The sequence below is a fragment of the Phocoena sinus genome, chromosome 11, assembly GCF_008692025.1.
Source record: "Phocoena sinus isolate mPhoSin1 chromosome 11, mPhoSin1.pri, whole genome shotgun sequence".
NCBI lineage: Eukaryota > Metazoa > Chordata > Mammalia > Artiodactyla > Phocoenidae > Phocoena > Phocoena sinus.
Genome location: NC_045773.1, coordinates 64,810,030 through 64,833,695, shown reverse-complemented (window position 1 = coordinate 64,833,695; position 23,666 = coordinate 64,810,030). Strand labels below are relative to the sequence as shown.

Below are 23,666 nucleotides of genomic sequence, written 5' to 3'. Positions count from 1 at the left end.
ATAAAATGTCATAAGCACGAGCACGCACAAACTCATCTACAAGGATGTACATCACAGTGTTGTTCCAACAGCAGAAAACTAAAATCAAACTCATGTCTAATGGTAGGGAAGGGGTTAAATAAATTACAGTTCATACACACTATGGAATACCACTTACCCATTTAAAATGAGGTTGAGGGCAAAAGAAAATGATGGGGAAAATGTTCACAATATAGCAAGGAGAAATTTGAGACAAAGTACATACAGAACATTGTCTGTTTTGAAGAAAAAGTTTGCATAGAAAAAAGACCAAAGTATATACACCAAAATTGCAACAGTTGGGGCTTCCCTGGTGGCGCAGTGGTTGAGAGTCTGCCTGCCGGTGCAGGGGACACGGGTTCGTGCCCCGGTCCAGGAGGATCCCACATGCCGCGGAGCGGCTGGGCCCGTGAGCCATGGCCGCTGGGCCTGCGCATCCGGAGCCTGTGCTCTGCAACGGGAGAATTCTCGACCACAACAGTGAGAGGCCCGCGTACCGCAAAAAAAAAAAAAAAAAAAAAAAAAAAGCAACAGTTAATTTCTTTAGGTGGTAGAACTATAGATGATTTTATTTTCTTTGTGCTTTTATGTGTCTAGCAATTCTTCTATAATAAAGGCAGAAGTCCATAATCCCTTGTCTACAATTCAGGAATCCAAAAAGTTATGAAAATAAATTTTCGAAAGTTAGCGGCAGACTTGGTTAGGTGCAAAACTGATATGGAGCTGCTTCATATTTATCCCATTTAGTGTGAATATTAACAGGTTTCACTCCAAAATTTAATGTTTCAGAGTGCTGCCCCAGATCCCAGTAGGAGCTCAGTATCACCCTCCAGCACCCCCAAAATTCTGGATTCTAAACCCCAAGATTTCAGACAACAGATTGTGAACCTTTATCAGTTTGTAACTTTGCCACCGTTACCATTTTTAGGCTTTTAAAAATGGGACTCATATTTGAAAATGTTGGGAGCCTCTGCTATCAATTACTATAAATTTTTAAATGGGAACATTAAAAACAAAAAACACATGTCCTTAACAAACAGGATTATCATTCCAGATTCATCAAAGGTGGCGAGCACTGGGCTCCCATCATATAACTGTAGTAGCCCAGGTTCACCAAGCCCTTGGCATGTGCCAGGCATTATGTGTCTTATACATCTTAACTCATGGGATGCTGCCTCAGGAGGTAGGTACTATCCTAGGCCCATTATATATATGAAAACACAGATGCTCAGAGAGGTTACATAACTTGCCTAAGTCACAAGGCAGAGATGGATCAGAGCCTGACCCTTAGCAGCCATGCTAAACTCTCACCAGTTAAGTAAGCCAGAGGGCTGTTCTGCTTCTTGGATCATCTCCACTGTTTTTAATAGTGGTAAGCACATCACAATTAAAGCAGAGACAACTGACGTTTTAAAAACTCTTCTTTGATTTGTAAACTAAACAAACTTGATCTACAAATTACTGAGAAAGGATAAATATGAAGCCATACCATAAAATTTCTAGTATTACTACCATTAACTCTAACCACACCAAAGTTATTTGAAAATGTTCTATGAATGTAACAATATAATTTTCTATACCACAAAAAATCTCCCAGTAATCTTTTGGAAATCGGTGTGGGTAACATTTTCTGAGGGCTCTCCAGAAGAGACCCAGTTCCTGCCCACAGGAGAGCCTGACATTTCCAAGAACAAACTCTCCACTATCTACTTTTGGGGCTTCCTTGGTGTCTCTGGGCTATAAAACCCAGTAATTTACTTTCCCTACTGAAGACTAGGGCAGAAATAGCCTCGACTTCCTTTTGCAAAACAAAATTCATAGCTGTTTGAGGTGAACAAACCAAGGAGGGTGAGGGGTAGGGGGAAGAACCTTCAAAGGGATTTTTCTGGCCAAAGATGCAACTTTCACTGGGACCAGAACCTCCCGGGACAACTGAACAGGTTGAAGCTGACTAGATACAAACCAAATTCTTCACAGGATTGTTTCACTGTTTCCTGTCTCTAATTTTTGTAACTAAGACACTCAAAACTGAACTTCAGGGACTTCCCTGGTGGTCCAGTGGGTAAGACTCCGTGCTCCCAATGCAGGGGGCCCAGGTTCAATCCCTGGTCAGGGAACTAGATCCTACATGCATGCCGCAACTAAGAGTTTGCAATGCTGCAACTAAAAAAGATCCCTCATGCCACAACGAAGATCCTGCATGCCGCAACTAAGACCCGGTGCTGCCAAAATATAACTAAACAAATATATATATAAAATAGATTCTCTTTTTAAAATTTTTTTTCAAAACTGAACTTCAATCAGAGAATTAAGGGAGATCGCTGACTTAAACTTATGTTAAATTATCTTTTACTACCAGTAGATGCCTTACCCAGTTTAACATTAGCCATGCTCTAGACGTTTAGATATAAAGTAACCATGCTGCAGTCATTCCCAGGCATGCCACCTTTTTTGTTTTGTTTTGTTTTGATTTTTTAACAGGGGGACCACATTCTGCTTTTGAGAAAGCAAAAATGTACAGCAATTCCAAATGAAAGGAAAAGGGTTGCCATCCCAATAAAATTATACTTAAAGAAGTATTTTAAGAAGTTCTTTAAAAACCATTTTTAATGAATTAAGAAGGTTTAGTGGAAGATCCAGAAAACTGCTATCCTAGTAAATAGTTGTGTTTTTTTGTTGTTGTTTTGCTTTTGCATTCTCTTAGAAGAGCAGGAACTTAGATCACACAAATCCATGAGTTCCTGCTTCTAAGGCCTCCCATTCCACATCCTTACATGGTCAGTGTTACACTCCTCAGGATGTTAAAATCATCTTGCTCAAAATAGGCACATTCAAAAGAAATCTAGCCCAGTAGGAGGGCAAAAGTAAAAGGGTCAGCATGAGAAAAAGCTGTCATGTCACTATAATTTCCAAGCTACACATCCATTCTTGGGGGCCATTTCAATAGAATGGTTAGGGTAATCACTCTTTTTTTTTTAAAGTATGAATTCCTTAAATAAACATCAGGAATCCTCTTTTTTTTTTTTTTTTTTTTTGCGGTACACGGGCCTCTCACTGTTGTGGCCTCTCCCGTTGTGGAGCACAGGCTCAGCGGCCATGGCTCACGGGCCTAGCGGCTCCGCGGCATGTGGAATCTTCCTGGACTGGGGCACGAACCCGTGTCCCCTGCATCGGCAGGCGGACTCTCAAGCACTGCGCCACCAGGGAAGCCCAGGAATCCTCCTTCTTTAAAACAATGAATAACTTTGTCATATCTTCTGAATTTGGAGAGAACCCGTTATTGTCCCTCAAATGGGATCCAATTTTCAAAACTTTCCATTCTTCGGGCTTCCCTGGTGGCGCAGTGGTTGAGAATCTGCCTGCCAATGCAGGGGACACGGGTTCGAGCCCTGGTCTGAGAAGATCCCACATGCCGCGGAGCAACTGGGCCCGTGAGCCACAATTACTGAAACTGCGCGTCTGGAGCCTGTGCTCCGCAACAAGAGAGGCCGCAATAGTGAGAGGCCCACGCACCGCGATTAAGAGTGGCCCCCGCTTGCCACAACTAGAGAAAGCCCTCGCACAGAAACGAAGACCCGACACAGCCATAAATAAATTACTTTTTTTAAAAAAACAACTTTCCATTCTTCATTCCTTATTTCAGAACCTTTTCATATCTTTGGGAAATTCATGACTGTCTTTGGATAATCTCCCCACCACCCACAGTAGAGTAAAAATCTAGTTTATAGTCAAATTTATTGCTACTGTCTATAAATTTTCAGATTTCTCCAGCAAGCCTCCTTGGCTTCTTTTCTTATTCACTCTTCTCATGCTTAAGAAATCAGGTATATAGGGCTTCCCTGGTGGTGCAGTGGTTGGGAGTCCGCCTGCCGATGCAGGGGACACGGATTCGTGCCCAGGTCCGGGAGGATCCCACATGCCATGGAGCAGCTGGGCCCATGAGCCATGGCCGCTGAGCCTGCGCGTCCGGAGCCTGGGCTCCGCAACGGGAGAGGCCACAACAGTGAGAGGCCCGCGTACCGCAAAAAAAAAAAAAAAAAAAAGAAATCAGGTATAGAACTTCCCTAGACTATGACACAATCTATTCCTCAATTACAACCTTTGGTCTGTTTTTCTGTGCTTCTGAACCTCAGGAGTGCATTTCACTTTACATCATTCACATTGACACATATCAGTATTTAGCTCATAATCCACTTCATAGTTTTAAGCTAATGAATTGTTTTCTTTTAACTTTTCCTTTCCTCAGAACTTTCTTCCCTTAGTTGTTAGAACACTTTTAATCCAAATCTTACTGTATTCTCAAACAGAAGTTGCTTTCCTGAAAATCAGTAGTTTCACTATAGCCATAAACATATTAAACTCTCCATCACATGAAAATGTGAGTGCCCTACTATGTGCCCAGGGCTGAAAAATACCATGTTTAAAAAAAAAAAAGGTTTAATACAGAGCCTGTCTCAAGCTACAGAATAAAGGCAACCATTCAACAATTAGAAAATGAGACAGTATTATATAAAGTAAAATCCATGCTATTCAGAACCTCTGTAGGATTAGGCATTTTAGATAACTATGCTTTCTAGATAATCTACTGCTTGTCCTTTGAAATAACAAATATTATATTTGAATCATTTTAGACAGAAAACTATAATTTTTTGTACTTTCATTAACAAGCTATACTGAACGTAGTTTAATCTTTATTTGATTGGCTAAGAGTCACAATAAACAGATACTACAGCACTAAGCTATAGTGCAGTGATGTTTGGGGCCTAACAAGGTGTGTAGGGCTATATTCATCTATGTTAATAGTCTCAAATTACTGGCGGTGGGAAAAATTATGCTAGCCTTTTATTGCTTTTTCTCTTATTTTGCCAATCTGTCATACAGACATATCATACTACTATAAACACTACAAGGGAACAGACCTTGTATTGGGAGAGGACTAATTTTGACAGACTACCTACTATGTGCCAGGCCTGAGATAAATTTTGCAGTGCATCTAACAATTGGCCTAGCACAAAGCAGAGGATGGGTAAACATTTGGTGGGTGAATGGCATTAGTGTGCCTGCCTGAGCAGGGCCTCTCCCTTATTTACTATTTCTAATCTGCCGTGGCTTGGAAAACAGATACCCAAGAGTAAAAGAACAGCACTTAAGACATGTCTGGCATGGCACTTTGCACGTGGCAGGTACAGCATGGCAAAACTGTACGTGCTCAACGGAACTGGGGAAGCCTAACAGTGAGCGCTTACAATGTGCCAGAAACTGTGGTGAGCTTCTTCCACACATTATGTAAGACAATACCTATAAAACAGATAATATTCCCCCCATTTCACAGATGTAGAAATTGAGGCTCAGAGTGGTTGAGTAATTCACAGAAAGTCAAGCAGCTAGTCAGTGGTAGCAGCGAAATGTGAATCCAGGCAGTCTGACTCCAGAACAAGTGGTCTGAAGCGTAATACTATACTGCTTCTGAATAAGTATACAGTAAATAAGTGAAGGTCAGAAGGACATGAAGTTCACAACCACTTTTTTTCCTAGTAGAAGTCTTCTTTGCTGACTTTCTGATCCTCAGCAGGTATGTTCTCAATTGGTGAGGGTTACTATATGTAAAGCAATAAACTGTGAAATCTAGGCAAGCAAAGTATGAGTTGATGTGCTACTGTTCACTACAGATAATGGGTTCCAAAGTAGAAGCCTGAGAGATCTGTGTGTATTAGGGTCATCAGGGAGGGCTTTAAGAGGTTAAGATCTAAGCCCAAGCAGTATAAGAGAAAAGGGATGGGTGAGACAGGAGGCATTTTGTAGCTTAAGAATAAGCACAAAGCCTTTGTAGAATGGGGGTGGGGGGTGGGTTGGGTCATAAACATATGAGTAGACAAACATACTTGTGATCCAGAACATTTATATCCACTGCAGCTGTAAGCTCCTATTCCTGCCTGCTTGACTTGGTCACTCCAAACAGCTGGACAAATGTAGGCTGCAATTGACAATACTAGTGGGGTAGGATATGGCAGCTAATGCAGGGGCCAAATCTGAAGCTACGATTCCACAGCTCTCATTAAATAACCCAGGGTCCTTGAGGTGGGGTGTGTGGGCATAGGAGACCTACCCTCTACTATTTCCAAACCTAAAAAGGGAGGATATGCTGACCTAGGGATTATCTAAATGCATGGTTTCATTTTCTCAGAAATCTTTCACTAGGTTTAATCAGAGTCACCTCTAATTAATGACATACCTAGTGTAACTAGCGCCTGCAGATCCTCCCTGCCCCTAGGAGTCACAGGGATGAGAGACCGGGACAGCTCTGAGGCCATATACCATCTCGACAACAGATACAGGAGCAAGTCAGAAGGAGTCAGCTCTCTTACACAAGGGAGTGGAGACAACATCCACCCTTTATGACAGAGACTGGACATATTAACATGAGGCCCAAAGTAAAAAAAAAAAAGAAAATCAACAAAGATTTTCTAGTCTTGCTTAACTACAAGGTAGTTAAGGGGGGGGGGGGGGCGGGTAAGGTATCTCTGGCAAACAGACAAATGCTGTAGCATTCAGCTCATTAGAGACAGGCACCTCCAAACCCGTATGGTCTTTCTCTCATCTCTCAGACATCAGAAGTGCAGGAATATCAAAGTAATCCAGGTAAGATTCAAAACCCAATTTATGCATTCGAAGTACATTTATTGAACACCTGTGTCAGGCACTGATATAGGAACTGGGAATATAAACATAAAGACTAAGTCACTCTGAAAGATGGAAGTATAGCCATCCATTATTATTATTTCTTTTTATCACACCCAACCTCTTAAGGCTCCAGACAGAAAGTTCTTCTAGTGACCCACTGGCACCAAATAAGTCTCCTTTCCCACCTCAGTGCCCCGATCATGGTGTGCCCACTTGGAACGCTCTCATAGTACTTCACCTACCCAAATCCTCACATCCTGCAAATTCAGCTGAAGTCCCCCTCCTCCTGGAAGCCCTGATCTCCATCTCATCCCACAGTGATGTCTCATTTCTCTGAACTACTAACAGTGAGTACCACCATCAGTTTACGTAGAAATGTATCATTTCCTAATTGATACTTTTATTTATTCAACAAATCCTGACTACTAACTATGTGACAGCACTGTTCTAGGGGCTGGAAATTGCCGCAAATGGTACTGGTTTTTGCCTCCCCAAAAGAACCCCCTGGGAGAGTTCTCTTAGACTGCTTTTTAATATCTTCCTGTATAGACCTGGGTTTGCACTCAGTGCTTAATACCTAACAATTTATTAGAGCCTTGGGCTTTTTTGGTCCAAGCTCACTCAAATTGAAGTTACATAAACTAATGGGGAACAAAAGCGAATGAAGCCATTTCTAAATGAACTTCCACTTCTTAAAAACCTCAAAAGAACAAGGAAGGAAAAGAAAACCGGCTATGAAAGTGCTGCTGAAACAACACATTTTACTCACACTGACAAAGCACCTACAATCCCCCCTCCAAGCCACATAAAAACGACCTTTTTCTCTCAATCCCTACAGCTCCAGATTCAAGTGTTTATTTTAACAACAGACCTTGGAAAAGTTTAAAGCACCCCTCAGCTTCCTAAACAAGTCTTTCTAAAGCTTTATTTTTTGATGAATAAACCCCCGATGAACCCTGCATATGCCACTTAACAGACTAATCCAATGAGATTCACTATAAGGAACCAGAATGGAAGCTTCAAGCACAAGAGGGGCTCAAAGAAGAACACTTTGAGCGTGATAAACCCAGAGGCAATTTTAATATAAACAACAAAAGCCACGTCCTGCAGAGCCTGGTGGAAGGTTCCAAGTTCCCAAAAGAAGGGAATCAAGAGAATTTCCTCCAAGGGAACCGCGAGATTCTGCAAGGCGTGGGAGTTTCTGCAGGAGATGAGGGAGATTTAAAATATACCTATTTTCTGCTCTAAAGTGGCTTGTGAGATACAACAGCTGGCACCCAACAGCGGGCGAGGGTGAAACCCGGCTGTGCCATGCGGCGGAGGCTGCCACCTGGGCACTCCCACCATTCTTCGCTGCCGGGTTAGGCGAGACGAGGAGAGCCTGACGCCGCGCGGACCCGCACCGGCGACCCTCGCCCCTTGGGCCGCCTGCCCTCGCCCCAGGGCACCCCGCAAACCCACCCCACCAGGGCCTCCGGAGCCCCGATCTCTCTGGGGACCCAGGAGACGGGAAGGGGAAGGGGGGTCTCCAGGCAGCTGCCCAGCCCCGTAGCGTTACCCACCTGAGCAGGCTGGAGAGGGGATGGCTCGAGGAGCCGAGACCACCGCCGCCGCCGCCGCCGCCGCCGCCTCCCCCTGAGCCCCCGCTGCCGCCGCCCCCGAAGCCTGAGGAGAGCCGCTTCCCGGACAGCAGCTTCTCCACGGCCGGGAGGTGTCCGGTGCGGGCCGCCTCCAGCAGCTCCTGCTCCTTCCCCATCCCCAGGGCCGCCGCCCCCTGGACCCCCTTTCCGGGGCCGCCGCCAAGCCTGTTCTGGCTCGCAAACTTTCGGTCTCCGGGCAACGCGCCCCCCAAACCGGCCGGGACACCACCCCCCTCCCCCCGCCTTTTCCCCCAGGAGCGCGTCACTTCCGGGATCCGGCGTCACGCGTCAGAGCGCCCCCTAGCCCCGCCCCCTTGCCCACCTAGCTGGGCGGGGCTCAGCGAGCGGGAGCAGGTGGTTGTGATCTGCGCCAAGTGCACCCCGCTGCGCAGAGATAGGCCTCCCAGGTCAAGAGGAGAGCGTCGCAGGGTCACCCGCTGTATAAGTGGAAGGGAAAAAACGTGGTTCACCTGTCTGCGCCTCCCGAAGTGCGCTCCTTTTCCAAAGGTTTTGGGAGCTCGCAGGACACAAAATACGGTAATTCATCCAGGCGTGTAGAAACAAAGAGAGGAATATGGTAACGCGCAACTACATTTCCAAGGCCATTCCTTCTGAACACATAAATATGTAATGGGTGTGGGAATCTAGTGATAAAGACGTGAGTAAAATGCCCCCCTCCGTACCGCAATGAAGAAAGAGAGAAAAATTTTAAAAGGGAAATATCCTCACTTCATGCTCCCAATCCCTGAAATGGCTCGTTAAAGCGAAACACTCAAAGGAAATATCTCCCTCCCAGTAGGATTTGTTTCCCCTTATTTTTTTTTTTTTTAAGCCGCCCCCGAGGCATGCGGGATCCTAGTTCCTGGATCAGAGATCGAACCCGCCCCTCTTGCAGTGCAAGTGCGGAGTTCTAACCACTGGACCGCCAGGGAAGCCCCTATTTCCTCTTACTTTTTTTTTTTTTTTTTGCGGTACGCTGGCTTCTCACTGATGTGGCCTCTCCCGTTGCGGACACAGGCTCCGGACGCGCAGGCTCAGCGGCCATGGCTCACGGGCCCAGCCGCTCCGCGGCATATGGGATCCTCCCGGACCGGGTCAGGAACCCGTGTCCCCTGCATCAACAGGCGGACTCTCAACCACTGCGCCATCAGGGAAGCCCTCCTCTTACTTTTGATGACATTAACCAAAGTGACATTAAAAGTCAGATTTGTAAAACCGACCCCAATCTTGAGTCCTCGTGAATTGGGAAAATCATACAATTGTGTAGAATCCGCCTGTTTTTTGTTTGTGGTGCTAGGGCTGTTCCTGGCTCGAAGTAGACGCTCAGTAGTTGTGGAGTTAATACTGCATTGTTTAAATTCTGTTCAAGCTGTATGACTATTTTCTTTCTTTTTAGGTGCTTGAGGAACGGAAGAGAAATGCTGGCAATTCAATGTTAACACAAGCCCGAGGTCTCTGTCCAATTGAACTGTAAGAGGTTGAGTTCCTGCCTGCGTTTGCCCGGTAGCCGCATCCCACAACAAGGGCGAACAACGGGAATTGAGTTTTCTCCTGTCCCCAAACTTTACTCTGAGGAAAGCGGATTAAGGACGGAGTTCACTGACACTGCGTTTTGAGAAAGACGGAAAGGAAAAAGAAGCCCTTCAGTAAACAACAAAGCTCTCCTTTACAAATGCTGGTTTCCCAAGGTGGAAAATCCACAAACTGATTTTCGTGCCCTCAATTTTCCCTCTCCCCACCGCCACCAAATCAGAAGTAAATCGGATCCCTGAAGTCCTCTAGGCGCGCCTCTAAATGACCCCGCGGAGGAGCGGTATGGGTGATGTCATAGCAGCGCGACGACAGGAAGTAAGCTCCTGGGCTGCGGTGCTGCGCGGAGTTCCGAGCTCCTGAGTCTGACAGCATCGTGATCTCCTCTCCCATCTTCTTCTCGCCGCCATGGATAATGCCTGCGAGTCGCCCACGGAAAAAGGTGGAGAGACAGGGGAGTCAGATGAGACGGCCGCTGCTCCTGGAAGCCCGGGGGTTACTGACGCGGACGGAATCCCGGAGGAAACTGACGGAGACGCAGATGGGGAATTGAAAGAGGCCTCGGCTGAAGAAGGCGAGGTAGGGAGAGATGTGTTGATGAGGCCGGAGGAGTTGTGTCACTGGCTGCTTGACAGGCTTCTTGGTTGGTCCCTCCCAAGCTAAGATAGTGACCCTTTGGATCTGCCATCGCGGGGTTGGGGGGAGAGAGGAGACAAAACCTTCAGAGCCGGTTCAGTTCCAGAGACCCAAGCACTGGGTCAGTATTTTTAATCCCTGCCCTTAGGCGTTAAAGCTACTTCTAAGGGAATTTCAAATTGCCTCTTGGTTTTCCTGGTGAGGAAATTGAGGTCAATGCCAATCAACACTGAAACTTAGGGCAAAAGCTAGAACCCAGGATTCCTAGTACCACTTTCACCCCAATATGGTTTCTTAGATATTGCTTAAGTGTAACTTTGTCATTATAGGCTGCGGAGTCGTCAAAGGGAGACTTTGAGGTAGTTACTAATTTAGTCACGTTCTTATTCTCTTCGGACATTTCACTGCTACCAGTGACCTGGGTGCTAATGTCCAAGGGTCTTTATAGCACCAAACCTATCAATTGTGCCATCCCAAGAGTTCAGCAGTGTTGCTCCGCTGAGCATCAGTCAGGATACTAGAATCTCAGCGTTCTCTAGGTTCCATTTCTAAAGGTAGAATCTTGGGGTCTTAGAGCTATAATTCCTGTTTGAATGTAAGTGTGAGAGCATGGGTGAAGACATTGAATTAAATGGAAACAGCCTTTCAGAGCATAAAGTTGTATCAAAATATATAAAGTTAAGAACTTTCAGAAAAAGAAAAATGTGACAAAACTACTTTAAGAAGGAACTTTTAAAACAGATCTCAAGGACAGAAAGGATTTAAGTAATAATTAGCTTAGTCCAGTAAAAAGCTCACTACATACAGAAATTTGCACCTAGAAGATAAAAAAAATTTCTGATGCTTGTGAAACACTTTTTTAAATTGATCATATACCAGACCACAAAGAAAAGCATAAATTCTTAAAAGCAGAAATCATAACAGATCATATCCTGTTAGTACAGTGCAATAGAACCTGAAATTAAAAACAAAAATTTCTCCCACTCCCACTCCCTCCAAAAAACTAACACCTGGACATTTTAAACTAGCTTCTAAATAGCCTTTGGATTAAAGAAATTAACAAAGAGAATGCCATGTCAAATCCAATGGGATTTGACCAAAACTTTATTTAAAGAAAAATTCATAACCTTACATATTTTTACTAACAAACAAGAGATACTGAAAATAAGCACCCAGCTCAAGAAACCAGAAAAAGAACAAAATAAACCAGAAGAATGTAGGAGCAAGGAATTAATCAGGATGAAAGTAGATGTCAATGAATTAGTGCTTTAAAAACATAAACAATAAAATTAAGACCTGGTTATTTGAAATGTAAATGTACAACATTATGAAATAAGAAAGGGCTATAGGCACTGATACGGAGATCTTTAAGCTTTAAGAAAATTTGATGTTCAAGTTAAGAACAAGTAATTTTGAAACTTCAAGAAAAATGGCTCATTTTTAAGGATAATATAAATCACCAAAATTGAAGCACAGAGAAGTTAGAAAATTTGTATATATCAGTAACTAGAGAAGAAGTTGAAAAGGTTGTTAAAGATTTACTGCCTTCGCTCTCAACGTACTTCTCATATTCCTGTATGAGTTTAAATGTGAGCTTTTCTTTAAGGAAACAGAAGTTAAATCTCATTAATGAGGTTTGTTGTATCCTTAGATTCTATATTGTTGGAGGGGATGAAGTTTGGATTTTTTTGGTCATTATTAAACAGATATTAAACATCTAGTATGAGTAAAACAATGGTAAATATTTATGTGAGGAGAGATAAATAAGAGACAAACCTATCTTCAAAAAGTTGTCAGTCTAGGGGCTTCCCTGTTGGCGCAGTGGTTAAGAATCCGCCTGCCAATGCAGGGGACACGGGTTCGAGCCCTGGTCCGGAAAGATCCCACATGCTGCGGAGGAACTAAGCCCATGTGCCACAGCTACTGAGCCTGCACTCTAGAGCCCGCGAGCCACAACTACTAAGCCCGCGTGCCTAGAGCCCGTGCTCCGCAACAAGAGAAGCCACTGCAATGAGAAACCCGTTCACCGCAACAAGGAGTAGCCCCCAATTGCTGCAACGAGAGAAAGAACGCACACAGCAACAAAGACCCAATGCATCCAAAAATAAATTAATTAAAAGAACTAAAGAATAAATAAAGTTATCAGTCTAGTAATGGGAAGTAAATATTTGCATGATACAGTGGTATTGAAAGATAGGAAGAAAAGAGCCCTACATGTGGGAGAAGCTCACTTCAAAGTCCCAAATTCAAAAAAACACTGCTTTGATGAGAAGGTGCCTCCTTTTTAATATTCTTTCCACATGGAATCATCATCAGTAAAGAGATCTATAGATTTAGACGAAGAAGAGCTGGCTGGGTGGAGAGGACTTTTATGACATCCCCTCTAAAGAATGAGGTCAGGAGAAGAGGATCAGGGGGAGAGTGGTTTTCATGATCCTTGGCACTACATTGCCCTTGTAAACAGATAACTGGAACTAGGATCATAGCTAACCTGGAAAACTGGACTATTTAGTAGGTTTTCTTTCCACAGCTGGGCTGAAAACTCCTTTAGGAGAGACAGGGTAGCTTATATTTGATGGTACAGCCAATGCCTGGAACCAAAAACTACAGAAATAAATGGATTTGTTGTGTTGTAATGAGAAATGATGTCTTCTTACCTTACCCAAGTCTGGGAAGTAGACCAAATATATAAAGGGTTTCTTTTGTCTTCTTAGCTCAAGAGTCAGGATATCTCAGATTTAACAGCAGTTGAAAGGGAAGACTCATCATTACTTACTCCTGCAGCCAAAAAACTGAAAATAGATACCAAAGAAAAGAAAGAGAAGAAGCAGAAAGTGGATGAAGATGAGATTCAAAAGATGCAGTAAGTCACTTTTCTGATCTTTCCCGTTTCAAGGCTCTAACCTGACCACACAAAGTTAATACATTTTTCTTGTCCTTAAATTTTTTTTTTCTTTTTTAAACTCAAAAGAAAATAAAGCACTTAATATTTTATTATGTTATGGTATAGAAAATATAAGTAAAAAGAAAAATATCACCATACCACCAAAATAAACACTGTTAATATTTTGATGTATATTCACCAAGATATTTTCTTTACACATATAAATCTATAAATTAAATTAAAAATTTCAAAGATGTTAAAGACTGTTTGTAACCTGTTTTCTACATTATATATGGTAAATGTTTTCCATGTCATTAATTATACATCTAGGTCATAATTTTCTTCAAAATGGAAATAGATTCATTATGTTTTCTGATTGTAAAAATGGTATGGGTTCATTGCAAATAATTCAGAAAATACAGAAAAATAGAAAAAATAATTACTTATAAATCCACCACCCAGAGTTTACCCAGGGTATATATTTGGGTATATACCTTTTCAGATATATTCTTTAATGTTTGATATATCAGTATATAGCTAAATATTTTCATGTCAGTAAATATGCCCATAAATCATCATTTTTAATGGCCGCATTGTATTCCATTATGTGGATGAACTATGATGTAATCTATTTCTGTAGTTCTGGTTTTTTTTTCTCCTCTTTTGACATTATGATCAACATCTTTGAGCACATCTTTGCATACTTGTCCATTTACTTCCTAAAATAAACTCCTAGAAGGTAATTGATAGTTTAAACAGTATGAACATTTTCAAAGGATTTTCATTTGTATTTCCAGATTCTCCAAAAAGGTTGTTCCACCTCACAGTCTACCAGCATGTATGAGTTTGTGTCCTCCCATCCTCACTAATATCATGCTTTTTAATACTTCTTTATCTGTTTTATGAAAAATGTTAATCTTTCTTTAGTTCATCATTTTAATTTCTTTAGTTAATACTGAAGCTTAATTTTTTTCCTCTCTATATATTGGCCATTGGTATATTTTATAAATTTCCTATTCACTTCCTTTGCTCATTTTCTAAAATTGGTATGGCCATCTTTTAATTTATTTGAAAATTTAACTATATTTTAAGATTATTAACCCTTTTCCATATATTTTATAAAATTTCCCCTTAATCTGTTAATGTTGGAAACTACTGGTTTGAATATAAATTTTCATATTAAATTTTTATCTTTAATGTGAAGTGTAGTGAGGTAGCCTTATGGGGAGAGAGAACCTAATGCTGAAAACATAACCTGTATAGTGTGATTCAATGACCCAACATTGTTGTTTTTGTTCTTAGTGAAGTAAGAAAGGAACTCGTATTTCACTTATTGTCAAGTTCCGTAAGAGTAGAGATGCTTTCTCTTCATTCCTCATAAACACTAAGCCTAATACTATTGATCCCTTGAAAAATTTATTTTTTAAATATCTGAGACTTGCTTTTATTGACATAATAATATACATCTTAAGTATCCATTCTTATAAGTGAACTTAATTATCTGAATCTTTGTCTAGAATCCTGGTTTCTTCTTTTTCTGAGGAGCAGCTGAACCGTTATGAAATGTATCGCCGGTCAGCTTTCCCTAAGGCAGCCATTAAAAGGGTAAGGATGGACTACCACACTCATTTCCATGAGCTATGAGAACTGAATGAGACTCAAGAGCTGTATCCATTGGCATTTTGAAGTGAGGTGTTAGGCAAGTTGGTGGAACATTTAGGCAGGAAAATAAAAATAGCATGCCCCTCAATAATCTGACCAGTTGTAATTTTGTATTCTAGGGATAGGGTCTCAACAAATAGAATAGGCCATTATACACCTGAATCCTTTTGTTTTACTGGTGTCAATTTCAGATCCAGCCTTTAGTGAACTCTTTCAGTGCAGAGCTCTTATGGGTACTATGTTCCAAAGCCAATCCTTGACTACCTTAATCACAGTCTTTTGTCCTTCTTTCAAGCTGATCCAGTCCATCACTGGTACCTCTGTGTCTCAGAATGTTGTTATTGCTATGTCTGGTATTTCCAAAGTTTTCGTCGGGGAGGTGGTAGAAGAAGGTGAGTGGTGTTGGTCTAAATACTGGATTGAGCCTGTCGTGGTCTTATTTCCAAGAATATCTATAGTGAGGGACTTATTAAGGCACCAGTGGTGGTTTCCATTTACACTATAAAGGGAGCCTTGCATTCAAGAGAGCATGAACATTATTCCTTGAAAATTTCAATACTGGAAGGCCTGGAAACACCTAGGAAATCTGCCCTCCTGATTCCTGTCCTCAGCCCAGGGTGACAGAAGCAGACTCTGTATTTTCCTCCAATGGAGTTTGCTCATTTCTGCTGCCAAAAGTAAAGGTACAAAAAAAAGCAGTCACTGGGGCTGACCAGTGTGGTATGGTGAGTAGTTGTCCCTGATGTTATGATCCCTGGGAACTGCCCCCTGTCCATCAAGTAAAGAACCTGGCTGCTGCCCACTGCTAATTTCTAGCTGGTGAAATACCTATTCTTTTAAGGAGAAGATATGTTTTAAACTGTTGCCTATGATAATACCTGATGTGGGATATACTAAAGCTAACATGATACATTTTATAGCATTCTCTTAAGAAGGGAAAATGTGTTGGTTTATTTCTTTCGCAAGCTTAAGAGAGTTAATGAGAATTACAGGACTCAAAAGGATTGTAATACATAAGCTCTTGTGTGATAATGAAACTCTCTCCTTGCCCTCTGTTTAGCACTGGATGTGTGTGAGAAGTGGGGAGAAATGCCACCGCTACAACCCAAACATATGAGGGAGGCTGTTCGGAGGCTGAAGTCGAAGGGGCAAATTCCCAACTCGAAGCACAAAAAAATCATCTTCTTCTAAACCACAGTCTAGAAGGGCCTGGTACTGAAGGAAGAAGTACTCATTCCAGACTTCCTATTGCATGAGACTCTCAGTCCTCGAAGGATTCCATGATGCTTTAATCTCTTCCTCAAAACGCTCATATTCATTATACCTTGAAGGCATGCAGCCTGTTTCATACTTGCCTTGACTAAATCTTGGGACCTCTGAGGGCATTCTGAGGCATTTAACTATTACTGGATAGTTGGAAGAAGAAAGGTTGGTTGATGAACCTTAAGCATCTTCTGGACAGGAATGCTGCTTTCAGAAAGAAAACCCTTCCAAGACGGTTTGACGGTTTCACATTGAAGCCTGAAGTTGCAATGACTTAGGTTGTTTCTTACATTTGGTTTTAAGTAAATGAAACAATCAGAAACTTTTGACTTGTGATACTCTACCGTGAAGGACACGGTGACAGCAGGAGTAGTGGAATAGTCTGTCCTTGTAAACATTTTGGTGAGTGATCATTAAACTGTTTTCCAACTTGCTATGTTTGCATTCATTTTCTGTCTAGCAGGTTGGAGTGGTGGGGAGAAGTTCATCGTTCTTTTTTGGTGTCAGAATAAAACTGGTCTTGGCTTTTTTGTGAAAATTTGAGCCTTCCCCATTTCCTACCAGAACCAATAAAATTTTACCTCATAAAAGAGTACTTAAAGTACTTAAAAACAATGTAAAAACCCGTATGTTTCAATTGCTATAAACAGATATACCAGAACCAATACTGTTTAATAAGTTTAATTTGCTTTTTTCAAGTGGTTCACAGAACCAGTACACTCAAGGTTTGATGAGATACTGCAACATTAATATTTCCCAATACTGACCAATATTCCAGTTCATTGGATACATTCTCATTGTTTTCCTCACGTAGAGGGGAATGGAGTGACCTTTTATTGACAGTGATTAGCAGTAATAAGGCTACTGTAATATAATTGGCAATCTCCAAGAATTCTTTCCTCTCAATCATTTGGTGTCATAAGGAGAGGGGTTTTGAAGCTGTTCTCTTTTGAAGCTTTCCTGAGCATGTCCTAGTAAAGATTCCAATTCTGTTTAGCACCCTGAGTGGGGGAAACAGCTTGGACACACAAAGTTGGGCAAATACGAATTTTAGTATCTTACGTTAAAACTCACGGCTTTAAACATGTAGTTAGCCAATGGAGAAGACACTTCAGTAGTGTATTCCACAAAGAAATGCTGTAAGACTCAGGCTAAATCTTGACCAAAAACTAATATATTGAAGGGAGAAACAAAAACAGATCTCTTAACTCTCAGAGGGAGCTTTTTAAGTGGTTATAAGAACTATACCTATTGCAATTTGAGATACTGGATATGGCTGAACTTTAAAAATAATAAAGAAGGAAGTTCACATCCCAAGTCTAGCCACTTAGCAAAGCCTCACAGTTTAAGGTTATCTGAGAGTGTTTCCCCTTGTATCTGTTGTAAGAGAGGGAGAAAAAAATCCCCATTCAACAACAGCTACTATCCATACCTACCCAGAGGTGAATGGGAATATTCCTATTCTAGCAGAAGGTGGGGGAAGATCCTGGGGAAGGCCATAGTCCCTGAAAGGATAGGACATCACACCAGAATCTCTTGAAACAGTAATTACTATGGTAAATCACAAGGCAATGACACAGCTCTTGCAGTTCTCAAATAACCATCCTACTAGCTTGTGTAGCAATGTTGTTTCCATAGTTCTGTGATACTACTGTAACTGTTTTTGCAAGTTTAGGCAAGTATTAACTAGGGGAGAGAAAAAAAAAACAAACCCTTAGTTTAAAGGTTTGGAGTGGAAACTTCCCATATCACTATGTTCAAACTATCTCTTCTTTCCACTACCCCCTGAACTAGCCTATGGGGAAACTGATGTAAATGGGTTAAATGGAAGCATTTAAGTTATGGGGTATGTGAGGGGTGGCTTATCCCTTGTATATTCCATAGACAGGAACCATTCCTTTCAGAACCATGAAAAAGGGTACGTAAAGGTTGAGGCCTGTGGCAAAATGAGGGTCAGATTAAATACACGGCAAAAAGCAGCCATCACGAGAATAGAAGAACCTACTCCTTTTGTCCTAAGTCTAATAAACTAGGTTAATTATTCCAGTGAGTTGAAAACAGAATTTGAGATTGATAACCGTCCCTGCAGCTCAGCTAAGAGATTTAAACCAGTCCATATGCACTAAAGCACATCTCTAGTATATCTGTGTAAACAGGAACTCTAGACAATCATAGATGATACATAGGTGTAAATGCTTCACAGCTGAAATGGTAATGTGCGGTGGCTGAAGCCTTTTGAGGGAGAGCGGTGCTATCACTCCAGACATTTTCTTGAGGTATTGTTATTTCTTGTTCACAGAGTCTTAGAGCTCCAAGGCAGAAATTGTAAGCAGTCCAAAGGAGCTGATACTACTATGTTTTCCTTCTGCCTTTTTCCTTTACATTTATCCTGAGGACTACCAACAAGGTCACATTTCTTCATTATGAAAGTCATTCTTCCCCCAATGAATAGGAGTATGAAGTTATACAAGATGATTTTTACTAAAATTCTATGGGACATTGACCCCAACCACATTTCCTGAGGCAAGAACTTCAAGACACAATGCCCAAAGCTGTCACATAAGGAAATTCAAATTCTAGGGCTCCATTTGTCACATGGACAGGAGTGCCAGAGAGCCCAGAAACCTGACTGAGCTCTGCTCATTAAAGGGGTGAACCTCAGTGCTTGCCAGATTTGTTTCTATTGCCTCCCACCAAGCACAAGCTTAAAGTGAGGGTGTACCAAGCAATTCTCTGCATGGAGGGACACAGTGGGCAGAAGACGAGGGGAAAGGAAGAGAATCAGAATGTGATTTTATACCAATTCAGGTGAACCTAAGGTTGAATAATTCTATTCTCTGGCTACTGGCTCTCCCTCCTCCCCCTTTAAACACATTAGAAATGCCATACTTGAGAGGAGCAGTGATTCTTTTTGTTCATCATTCTGCCTTTGAAAGAGGCACTTAAGGGGGAGTCTGTGGAGGGATGCAGTTACCCTCTCCGTTGTATATCACCAAATAGCCCTAGTTTTCCATAATTCCTCTTGGAAAACCATCATGCAAGGATTCCTCTTAAACCTTCTGTACCCATACAGTTTCTGCCAGCACCACTTCTTGAACAATGACCTCTAGAAGTTTCTGATTTGCTACGAGAAGTGCTTTCTTTTACCTAAGGCTAATAGGTACGGCCCTAGAGCTAGTATTTTGGGACCTGAAGAACATGTCCCTGCTCTTGACTGAATATCTGATCTAACACTACCCTCAGCTTTCATCTTTCCAGAACTGGAGCCAACATTTTAAAGATGTGTCCACATGTGGAAGTACCTCCACCACCTGATAATTTTTGCTGTTCTCTGGACCTTTACTCTCTTCACCATATACTTTGTAAATAAGGTCACTAGAAGTGCACAGATAATTTAAGACATTACCATGGCCTTGCATGAGGTGCTGTTTTCTGTGTTGGCTCCACGTGCCCTTCCTGATGACGCAGTCGGGCTTTTGGCCACAGCAGCACACTGACCCCTCCTCCCTCTCAGCAATGCTTAGGTTTCTTTCCTGAGTTCTAACAGAGCTCACTGCCTCGCTGGTTGCTGATTCTCCCATAAGTGCATTACTTCACACTCACACAGAACCTCACCTGCCACTTTCCTGAGTATTCGCAGCCCAGTCTGTGAATCTTCTGCAACTTAACTTCTTTTTTTTTCCATTTCTTCTGATTTACCTTTCACTGCCTGGAAGCAGTGACATTTGATTGCACTGTAATATCCCACTTTCAGGTTATTTATAAAATTCTTAAATGAGGTTAAACCAAGCATCAACCCATAGGGAAATTACCCTGTTAACATTCTCTCTTGAAAGGTGTTTATTTTTAAGTCTCTTCGTTGTTTCCTAAGCATGACAGAACATTCCTATAATCTCATAGTAATTGTTGTTTTTAAGATTACCTTAGTGACGAACCACAACAAAAAGTCTGTAAAAGTCTGAGCAAATTAGATCTTGTTCCTTCTTGAACACACTTTTCTTTTTATCCTCAAAAAACTAGAATATACAAGTCAGGCATGATTTCCCATAAAGGAAACCATTTTATCTTTCCTTCAGTAGGTCATGTGTGGCTAAGACTTTAGTGACACTACTAAATCACTATTTTGCCATCTTGCCAATTCACGGTGAGTTAGCTGATGAACTTCTGTCCAACACAGCTTGAAGTATATCACAGAGCAGTATGGATGAAGATGGAGTGTTGGTAAAGAATTTGGTAGTAAAGAAAAAGGGGGAAATAGCTCTTTCATCAGGCAGGGGCAAAACCTAGCTAGGTTGAAGGGTTTTGTTTTGCTTTGTCTTTTACTTAAGTCAAACTAACATGATTTTAAAAAGCCACAGCGATAGAGGGGGGTGAGAGGAAACAGGCTGAGATGTTAATGTTACAGTTTAAAACACATTTTTAGCTCCCAGACAACCAAGTGCTAATGAGAGTGCTGGTAGAAAGTCATAGTGCTGGGAAAGCAGATGCGCCAGGGACCCCGGGGAGACAGGAAATAACCTGTGAGGTGCAGCTGTGGAAGAGAGACAGGACACGGCCAGCAACAGTGGCGCAGAACCAAGCTCCCCTACAGATCCTCACCATGTCATGCCTTCAACCTAGCTCAGGGTGAACAGTTGCTTCTTAAATTTCAAACAAATTGCGTTATAGAAGGGAAAGATGATACAAGTGAGCTGCTACTGCTGTTTACTTCCTACCACAGCATCACAGCGATGAAAGCATCACAGAAAGAAAGCTTAACCCTGAAATATCTGATTGTAATATGAGCCAAGATGACATGAGCTTGGTTTCCTTTCCAAACAAGGCAGAATCCATGTCTCATTTATTCTTGTGCCTCCCCAGGCTCCCGCCTTGCTGGCTATTTCCTGTTCCACTCTACTACCGTGGCCGAAGCTCAGGCCAAGGACTTCTCAGGTCGACTACAGGAAGCTCTGGAACATAGAATCTTTGATGGCTCTGTGGGTGACCAACTGAGGAGATGGGTACTCTGCCTTGTTCACACAGGTGGAGCAAGCAAATGTCTCTGCTATGAAACCAGACGGTGAAATGACCCTACAGTGTTGAGGAGATTCCACCTAGTGTGCAGAGGGCCAAAAGGCTTTATACAGGAAATACGTGATGCCTGAGCCACACACAAAGCTGCCCCCAACTTCCTGGAACGTGGTAATATTTTGCCCTGTCTTCCATCCAAGTCAGAACTGCTAGTAGAAAGGACACCACGAGGAGTGAGTTGAGCATCCTTAGCTGACTTGTCCAACCCTGGATGGTGCCTGTCGCAGGTGGTGCGATTGCTGGTGATCTCCTCCTCTCTCCTTGGCACAGATGGCTGAGCCATTGCTGTCAGAGCTCAAAGAGGGGGTTATATTTCCTAATCTCCTGAAGAAGTTTCTCTTTATCCTGGTTGGCATGAGCCAATGCTTGTTTAGTTTCTATAAGTTCCTTTTGTAGGGTAGGCAGTTCTTGTACCTGAGGAACAATTAGTAATTCACAGTGAATGAATAAGGTAACACACCTTGCAGAAACATCCAGTAAGGGAACGAGGAGTAAGAATTCAAGCAGAACAACCCACAAGTTTGGTCAATGATCAAGAAAACCCAACTAGATATTTCCTAAGAGCCTAAACCCCTCTTCAGAGTTCATCAGTTGCAGGGACAGCAACAGGTGGAAGATGTCATCAGCAACTATTCACCTCCAGCTCCTGACTTACATCCTCTGTTCAGCACTTCTAGAAGCTGCTGCTAGGTGACAGGAGCCCAGACCACCCAGCTGTACCCAGCACAAGCAACCTTTTCAGCCCTCTGAGTTTTACCCGCTTCTGTGATTACAGCCCCTAAGGGTTTATGGGAAAGGTACTGTTCAGTTATATCCTCACCTGTGAACCAAAAGCCTCCCCTGTGGGCACAGGAAACACCTGTTCTTTTGGGGGCTGCCTCTTCTCACTTTTAAGTACTTCGGCTGATGGTCCGTCCTGAGCAGCAGCTGGAAAAAAGTAAAGGTTCTAAATGACAAGCTGCCAGCAACGTGCAGACTATTCCTAGTTGTCACCGATTCCTTTACAGGAGCAAAAAGGCAGAGAAGCCGGGAGGCTGACAAGCCCAACTCACCGCCTATGTGGAACACACCATCGTCACTCCGCTTCAGCACAACGTGCTCCACGGCTAGAGTGATGGGGATGGGGCCTGGAGAGGTCGGATAGATGGGGGGGATATCGTCCTATAGGAAAGAGAGAAACCACAAGATGCCCCCAACCAGCTCAGAACAACTTAGGTAACAAGCCATGCTTCTACCATTAGCTGGAAGCACTTTTATGTCAAATGTATGTTCATCCATACATTCTTGTGAGATGTGAGAGGCATGATTGAGTCTCTCCCACTCTAGAGGTGGTGAGACTGAGGACCTGATAACCTAATGGGCTTGCACAGTCATGCTGCATGCCAAGGTCAGGGCTAGAGACAAGATCCCCTCAGTTGAATTCAGGACTCTTTGCCAGCAACACATTTTTATGTACTACTGTAACACTGACAAAGAATGCTAATATGCATTTCCTCACTTGATCCTCATTACATTTTACAGGGACAGGAGAAGAAGTTAACAGCTGTCACTGCCAGAATCCCTTGCCTGACTAAGTCTAGGGTAAAACCCCAAAGTTCCTCTCACCTTTAGAGTGATCCTGGAGTTCAGGAGCTCAATCTGCATGGGAACTACCAGTGGGATCTCCTCATCCTCCAAGAAGGGCCCCAGGCCACTGAGCACCGAAGTGAGCAGCTCAAGGTCACAGCCCTGAAGCAAGAAACGTAGGAAGCCATTCTGTGTGGCCAGAGGGGAATGAACAGCTGCACCAGGCCCCACCTCAAAGCGAAGGCCTACAGCTGGCCTGACGTGGCCAGTCTTCAAAGTTGAGGCTTCCTGAAAGCTTGTGCCTTTGAGAAGAAAGACAGAAGGAAAACATATTAATTAATTACTAGCCAGTGATTGCTCTAAGCACTTTTTATATATTTAATATTCCTAACAACCCTGGGCCAGAAGTATTATTATCATTCCCATTTTAGAGATGAAAGAACTACGGCACAGAGAGTAACTTGCCCAAAGTAACACAACTTGTAAGTAGCAAGGATACGACTTGCACGCAGGCAGCCTAACTGCAAAGACTGTGGGCTTGGCTACTTTGCTCTAATGCCTCTCATGACAGAAGGGATGTTAAGGACCAATAAAAAGCTAGTCTTGCTATGAATCAGAGGCACTGGGCTGATGGCCAAGGTAAAGCTCTTAAAACAGAGGACCCTTGGGAATTCCCTGGCGGTCCAGTGGTTAGGACTCGGCGCTTTCACTGCTGT

At 42.6% G+C, this 23,666-nt stretch overlaps 3 protein-coding genes across 11 annotated transcripts in view; 1 reads left to right on the top strand and 2 right to left on the bottom strand.

Annotated features, from left to right (window-relative positions):
* ANKS1A (ankyrin repeat and sterile alpha motif domain containing 1A) overlaps positions 1–8,534 on the bottom strand; it is a 190,953-nt gene extending 182,419 nt beyond the window's left edge. For all 8 annotated transcript variants that reach the window (XM_032647518.1, XM_032647519.1, XM_032647520.1 and 5 more), the window contains exon 1: positions 8,262–8,534. In XM_032647518.1, coding sequence (XP_032503409.1) covers positions 8,262–8,455 — 194 coding nt within the window. In that variant the 5' untranslated portion in view covers positions 8,456–8,534. The remainder of the gene's footprint in view (positions 1–8,261) is intronic.
* A 1,201-nt stretch (positions 8,535–9,735) lies between these two features.
* Positions 9,736–16,750, top strand: TAF11 (TATA-box binding protein associated factor 11). 2 transcript variants are annotated; one of them, XM_032648226.1, is made up of 5 exons: positions 9,741–10,448; positions 13,220–13,368; positions 14,907–14,994; positions 15,347–15,443; positions 16,112–16,750. In XM_032648226.1, the coding sequence occupies exons 1-5, from the start codon at positions 10,278–10,280 to the stop codon at positions 16,240–16,242; spliced, it is 636 nt and encodes a 211-aa protein (XP_032504117.1). In that variant the 5' UTR covers positions 9,741–10,277; the 3' UTR covers positions 16,243–16,750. The 2 variants fall into 2 exon arrangements, with proteins under 2 accessions (XP_032504118.1, XP_032504117.1); XM_032648227.1 differs by lacking the exon at positions 15,347–15,443 and having other exon boundaries at positions 9,736–10,448.
* A 229-nt stretch (positions 16,751–16,979) lies between these two features.
* UHRF1BP1 (UHRF1 binding protein 1) overlaps positions 16,980–23,666 on the bottom strand; it is a 55,045-nt gene continuing 48,358 nt past the window's right edge. The window contains exons 18-21 of the mRNA XM_032648225.1: positions 22,990–23,252; positions 22,437–22,545; positions 22,205–22,311; positions 16,980–21,798 (exon numbers count right to left, since the gene is read on the bottom strand). Coding sequence (XP_032504116.1) covers positions 21,673–21,798; positions 22,205–22,311; positions 22,437–22,545; positions 22,990–23,252 — 605 coding nt within the window. The 3' untranslated portion in view covers positions 16,980–21,672. The remainder of the gene's footprint in view (positions 21,799–22,204; positions 22,312–22,436; positions 22,546–22,989; positions 23,253–23,666) is intronic.

Coding starts and splice junctions, on each gene's coding strand:
- TAF11 (XM_032648226.1), top strand. CDS start 10,278: ATGGATAATGCCTGCGAGTCGCCCACGGAAAAAGGTGGAGAGACAGGG. Junction 10,449..13,219: donor CCTCGGCTGAAGAAGGCGAG/GTAGGGAGAGAT, acceptor TTGTCTTCTTAG/CTCAAGAGTCAGGATATCTC. Junction 15,444..16,111: donor CGGGGAGGTGGTAGAAGAAG/GTGAGTGGTGTT, acceptor CCCTCTGTTTAG/CACTGGATGTGTGTGAGAAG.